The 6000-nt window shown below is 50.7% G+C and overlaps 2 protein-coding genes across 2 annotated transcripts in view; one reads left to right on the top strand and one right to left on the bottom strand.

The window, feature by feature from the left end:
* Positions 1 to 4206, bottom strand: part of LOC108491688 — a 10465-nt gene extending 6259 nt beyond the window's left edge. Inside the window, exons 1-3 of the mRNA XM_017802694.2 lie at positions 3963 to 4206; positions 3651 to 3836; positions 2470 to 2674 (exon numbers count right to left, since the gene is read on the bottom strand). Of these exons, the coding sequence (XP_017658183.1) occupies positions 2470 to 2674; positions 3651 to 3836; positions 3963 to 4206 (635 nt within the window). The remainder of the gene's footprint in view (positions 1 to 2469; positions 2675 to 3650; positions 3837 to 3962) is intronic.
* Jph2 (junctophilin 2) overlaps positions 4023 to 6000 on the top strand; it is a 78627-nt gene continuing 76649 nt past the window's right edge. The window contains exon 1 of the mRNA XM_008851000.3: positions 4023 to 4862. Within this exon, the coding sequence (XP_008849222.1) occupies positions 4484 to 4862 (379 nt within the window). The 5' untranslated portion in view covers positions 4023 to 4483. The remainder of the gene's footprint in view (positions 4863 to 6000) is intronic.

Here is a 6000-nt window from a genome sequence, read left to right as displayed (position 1 = left end):
TTTGGTCTTTTTGAGACGGTCTCCCTGTAGCCCCAGCTGTCCTGGAACTCATTATGTAGACCAGGCTGGCCTTGAACTCACAGAGATCTGCCTGCCTCTGCCTCCCGAGTGCTGAGATTAAAGGTGTGCGCCACCACGCCTGGCAACAATGGATATTTTTTAAACCATAAGACAAGATCACCTAGGCAGTGGGTATCCATGTTAAAGGGGCCGGCAAGATGGCTTAGTGGGTAAAGACAATTGCCACTAAGCTTGAGGGCCTGAATTTGATACCTGGAACAGACATGGTAGAAGGAGAGAACCTATTCCTGAAAGTCGTCCTCGGACCTCTGCACATGTGCTGTGGCACGCACACGTCCTCCCACCCAAGGCACATGCACACACACATACACAAGTAATTTAAAAATTTAAAGAAGTCAAACAGACTTGGAGATTTAGCTAAGTGATAGAGCACTTGCCTAGCAAGCACAAGGCCCTGAGTTTGTTCCCCATCATGCACACACAAGTCAAAGTACTAGATATTTGTAGTCACTACTACTCAGGAGGCTGAGACGGGACAGCTTGAATCCAGGATTTTGAGGGCCAGCCTGGACAACATTGCAAGATCTTGTCTCAAAAGAGAAAAATGCTTGGATTAAGCTTCAGGACATCCAAGGTACAAGGCTCAGGCAAAGAGCAGGAGCCAGTGAGGCAGGAGGCTGACCAGAGAGGATGCCTCAAAGTTAACTGAAGAAGTTGTTCAAGGAGGGAGTTCCCAGCTGCACATGTGGAGAGAGAGGAGCACCCACTGTGCAGGCATGGATGAACAAGTGTTTGAATATTTTTTAGAACAAGGATAATTCTTGCTTCAAACGTGGCTCTGGGAAGAGACAGTCTGTGGGAAGTGTAGCTGAGCCAGCCTGGAAGCTCGTCTGCAAAGGTTCATGGGAAGGTGAACCTTCCTCCCCTGGGCCTTCAGAAGCTAAGGGCTTGGACTTCTCAGTTACCCACAATTCTGGGATCCCTGGGAAGCTGCACATGTTGAAAAATGGAAGTAGAGGCAGGCAGTGACGGCCTCTGATCAATACGGAACCAGGAAGTGACAGAAGTCCAGGGGAGACCATAGGTTTTAGTTTATATTTCATTCATTTTTTTTTCTTTTTTCTTTTTTTTTTGCTTTTTTGAAACACAGTCTCCCTGTAGCCCCACCTGGCCTGAAACTACGTAGACCAGGATGGCCTCAATCTCACAGAGATCCGCCTACCTCTGCTTCCTGAGTGCTGAGATTAAAAACGTGTACCACCATGCCTGAGTGAGACCACAGATGTTTAAAAACAGTTTAAATTCACTTCAAGCTTAGTAAAGTCTAAAGAACTTTGTTTTCCTAAGGAAAATCAGTTGTAATGTACATATCGGCACAAGAGGGCGCCCTCTCCCTGAAATTCACAGGATTAAAGGTAAAGGGAAAAAAAGCGGTGACTGGTCTGGAATCCCAGGCAAGACTGGACTGATAAGGGCAAAGCCAAATTCCGCAAACTGAATTTCCTCCTTCCTTCCTTTCTTTTTTCCAGCATGGGGACTGAACTGGGACCCTCAGCATTGCTGGTCAAGCACACCACCACTGAGCTGCGTTCCCAGTGTTCTTTTCACTCTGTTTGGAGGCAGGGTCTCACTAAGTTGCCAGGGTTTTGAACTCATTCTGTAGCCTGGGTAGGCCTTGAATTTTCAATCCTCCTACTTCTGCCTTCCCAGTAGCTGGGCCTGTGCCACTAGACAGAGCTCAGAACTGTGATTTAAACACATCTAACTCCCAAACTCCCTACTCTGTATGGCCTGTATAAAGTGAACTTACATGCAAATTTATAAATGTTACCAAAAAACTATTTTGTCATTTAAAAAAATTCATAATGGGGTCAACTGACGGCTCAGCAAGTCTGATGACCCAACCACCCAAGTTTCATGCTTGCTACCCACAAGGGGAAGGAGAGACTAATGAATTCCTGCAAGCTGCCTTCTGACCATCTGTGTGCTGTGTGTGAGAGGTGGCGGGGTGGGGGGGTGTAATAAAATAAATGAAACCTCACAGTGTTTTAAAGTTAGAGATGGAGAGGTGGTGCAGATTTGTCTGGGCATGTTAAACAAATGCAGCCACTGAAGTCCTCTCCCCAGAGGATTTAACTGCATACACATAAAAGGACCAACTCATAAGAACCAATAATCAGCAGGGTGGAAAGGAGAGAACACCTTCTGCCCATTTCTAAACAAGAATGAAGCTTCTGCAGTGACTCGGTGGCATCATGGGACCAGGAAATACGTCAGACATGGTTAAGTTTGCTAAGAGTCTCATAACAATCTAATGCTGTCTTGGGCCTTGACTTTTTTGGTAATTTCTACCTTCTCCCATTCCTGCTGCAGAGAGAGAGAGAGAGAGAGAGAGAGAGAGAGAGAGAGAGAGAGAGAGAGATATTCCTATTCCTTAGTGGTGCTTACCTTTCCCAGAACCACTCTGGGCCCAGTTGGGATTTATAGCCCTCAGGGGGACCACAGGGTCTTTCTTGTCTTAGAGATTTCTTCATCTTACTGGAGCTCTGTGGGAACCTGGGTGCGGGAAATCCACACAGACTGTTGGCTCTTGCCGGAAGAACCTTCTGGAGCCTGGCCTCACAGGCTCCCAGGACACTGCAGCACAAGTGAGCTAGGAAAGAGAAACATTGTAAAAATCACCATCCTTGAGTATTTCCAAGTGGACCAAATTCCACCATGGCCCACAGTGTGTGTCAGGAGTAGAGAGGGGGAAAGGGGGCTTCCTCCCTGCTCATGGAAGCCTCCCTGTTCCAGGGAGAGAAAAGAAGGTTGGACTTGTGCTTGCTTTCGTGTGTGTGTGTGTGTGTGTGTGTGTGTGTGTGTGTGCGTGTGTGTGTTGGGTAAGAGGCATGGAGGTCAGAGATCCACTTTGGGTGTTGTTCCTCAGGAACCAGCTGCCTTTTTCCTTTCCTTTCCTTTCCTTTCCTTTCCTTTCCTTTCCTTTCCTTTCCTTTCCTTTCCTTTCCTTTCCTTCCTCCTTCCTTCCTCCCTCCCCCTCCTTCCCTCCCTCTCTCCTTCTTCCTTCCTTCTTTCTTCCTTCCTTTTTTGAGACAGGGCCTCTCATTTGCCTGAATTAGTCTAGATTGTCTGGCTAGTGAGCCCCAGGGATCTGCCTGTTCCTACCTCCCCTGTTCCAGGAGCTGAAGTATTTGTCCTGACCCTTGGGGCCAGTGCACAGGGAACAGTGCTGTGGTTACAAGCTCATACCACCACACAGCGTGATACATGGATTCTAGGGATGGAACTCAGTTTCTCATGCTTGCATGACAAGCACTTTAGTGACTTGACTACCTCCCCAGCCTCCTGGACTGGTTCTTTCTGCCCAGGGTTCTCCCCAGAGGGCCCCAGGAGTTGGGACATCAGCACTGAGTTAGGACTTGCTGTGTGGGCCAGACTGTGGCTAGAGCCTCACAGCTCAGCCTGAGTTCCCCCTGCTTTCAAAAGCACCCCTGCAACTGTTCCACATTATTTTCTCTGTATGTCGCTGGATTCCTCAATAAGGTTGGCAGTGGCACCGAAAACCTGGATCCTGTCAGAACATTAGAGTGCTGTTGCCCCGCCACCCCCAGGTCTGCCACCCTCTGTACCATGAGGAATGTGAAGTGTCCCAGGACTGGGCTGTCTGCTGGTGTCAGGCTCCTGTTCCTGCCTGCAGACCCCCGGGGGATTCTGGTGTGGGAGGCATCGCTGACCCACGGTTAGACAAGCGGCCAAGTGCCTCCTGCTGCCCACACTTGGCTTCCAGCTTCCCTGCTCAGCCCTGGGGCCACTGCCTGGGTTTGCAGGCCCAGCGGGTTTGAAGTCCCCCTCCCTCCCGCTCTGAAGGAGGCTGGGCTGGCCAGGGGGTTATTTTGGGAGCAGCTTCTGTGATCCAATGGCCTTGTTAGGGCAACACTGACCTTTCCGTCCCAGGAGGAGGGCAGGGCTGGAGAAGAGGCGGAGCCCCGGGAGAGCGGAGCCGCACGCCCACTGGGGTGGACGAGGAGGGGACCAGCGGCTGCTGCAGGGTGGGCAGTGGAAACTCAGTGTCGTGGGGCTGCCACACAGGGGACTGCTGCTCTCTGAAGGACGGCAGGACCCCTCTAGCCCACCCCTCGCACTGTGCTTCTTAAAGAGGTCACGCCGCTTTTCTTTGGACTCCATGGAAGCTAGACTTGGGACGCTTTGTGGGAACTTTGAGTCTCTTCCTGCTTCCTTTGCAAGTTGCAGCCTTCCTCGGGTCACTGAGGGGACCTTCCAGCCATGGCACTGACCAGGGCCCCCAGTGCTGACCTGACCTTTGGGGTCTTTCAGTCTCTGTTGGCATCTTGATACCCCCGCCCCTCCTGGGGCCCGGTGGTGAGTCTGGGGGCCTGGAGAGTAACAGACACCCCAACGCCCCAAGCTGGAGGATCGGGGCGTTGTCAGGGGCGAGGATGCGATGAGTGGGGGCCGCTTTGACTTTGACGATGGTGGGGCATACTGTGGGGGCTGGGAGGGGGGGAAGGCGCATGGGCACGGCCTGTGCACTGGCCCCAAGGGTCAGGGTGAGTATTCCGGCTCCTGGAACTTTGGCTTTGAAGTGGCGGGCGTCTACACCTGGCCCAGCGGTAACACCTTTGAGGGATACTGGAGCCAGGGCAAACGACATGGGCTGGGCATAGAGACCAAGGGACGCTGGCTCTACAAAGGTGAATGGACACATGGCTTCAAGGGACGCTATGGAACCCGGCAGAGCACCGGCAGCGGTGCCAAGTATGAGGGCACTTGGAACAATGGCCTTCAGGATGGCTATGGCACAGAGACCTATGCAGATGGAGGTGAGCCTGCCCAGCTGGGCCCTGCAGAGCTGGGGTGGGGCTGGGGGTGAGGGACACTGTGGGACAGTAGGATAGGACAAGGCAGTTGGCATGGAATCAGATGTGCTGTGTGCTTTGGACAACAGACTCTCCCTCTCTTTGCATTCCTTTATTATTAGTAAAGGTGGGGCAGGAAAGGGGTTACTGAGGAGATTGGAAGGAATGATTAGTCCAAGACCTGTCCTACAGCTACACACTCATCACACAGCCAGACGTGGTGGCACACGCCTTTAATCCCAGCACTTGGGAGGCAGAGGCAGGTGGATCTTTGTGAGTTTGAGACGAGCCTGGTCTACATACTGAGTTCCAGGACAGCTGGGGCTACAGAGAGACCCTGTCTCAAAAAAAAAAAAAAAAAAAAAAAAAAGGCAACTGTTTCTGTTCATACTCTAGGTATATAAACAGGTGTGGAATAGATTTTAGCTTGTGCTTTGGCAGAATTGGGGGCTGGTCTCAACTTTGCTATGAAGATTAATTTTAAACATAGATAGATCATGAGAGTGTTTATTCAGACACTCTCCATCCATCCATCCATCCATCCATCCACTCATCCATTCACTCATCCACTCATCCATCCACCAACCCACATATGCAACTCCCACCATCCATCCACTCATCCATCTACCCATTCAATCACCCATCTGCCCATCCACCCACCCACCCACCCAGTTATCCATCCATCCATCCATCCATCCATTCGTCCATCTATCCATCCATCCATCCATTTGCCCATACGTTCTTTCATCCAATGCATATTTCTAGGCAAATGTTCTGCTACTGGACCTACATCCTCAGCCTTATTTAATGCATGTTTTGGTGATATATCCTGTTTCTATCATTACACAAAGGATTAGATATAAAGAATAAAATAGAGACTCTGGTTTCAAAGACATGCAGGCAGGCAGGCAAGCACTGATACACAAACATGTTCAGAGAGCTGTGGCAGAAAGGAGAAGATAGGTCTGAAGAAGGCGGAAAGCCTTTAAGGACATGACTCCTGAGCAGATCTTGGTGGGAAAGTTGTGGTTGTGAGAGTGGGAGCTGGGATCTGACCCCAACACAGATTTTAGAGCGGCTTGGGGAGCATTGTGGTTAAAGC

Source organism: Nannospalax galili, unplaced genomic scaffold, assembly GCF_000622305.1.
Source record: "Nannospalax galili isolate Female #2095 unplaced genomic scaffold, S.galili_v1.0 scaffold205, whole genome shotgun sequence".
Taxonomy (NCBI): Eukaryota; Metazoa; Chordata; class Mammalia; order Rodentia; family Spalacidae; genus Nannospalax; species Nannospalax galili.
Note: the sequence above shows the minus strand (reverse complement) of the source record. Positions and strands in the feature narration are given on the sequence as shown.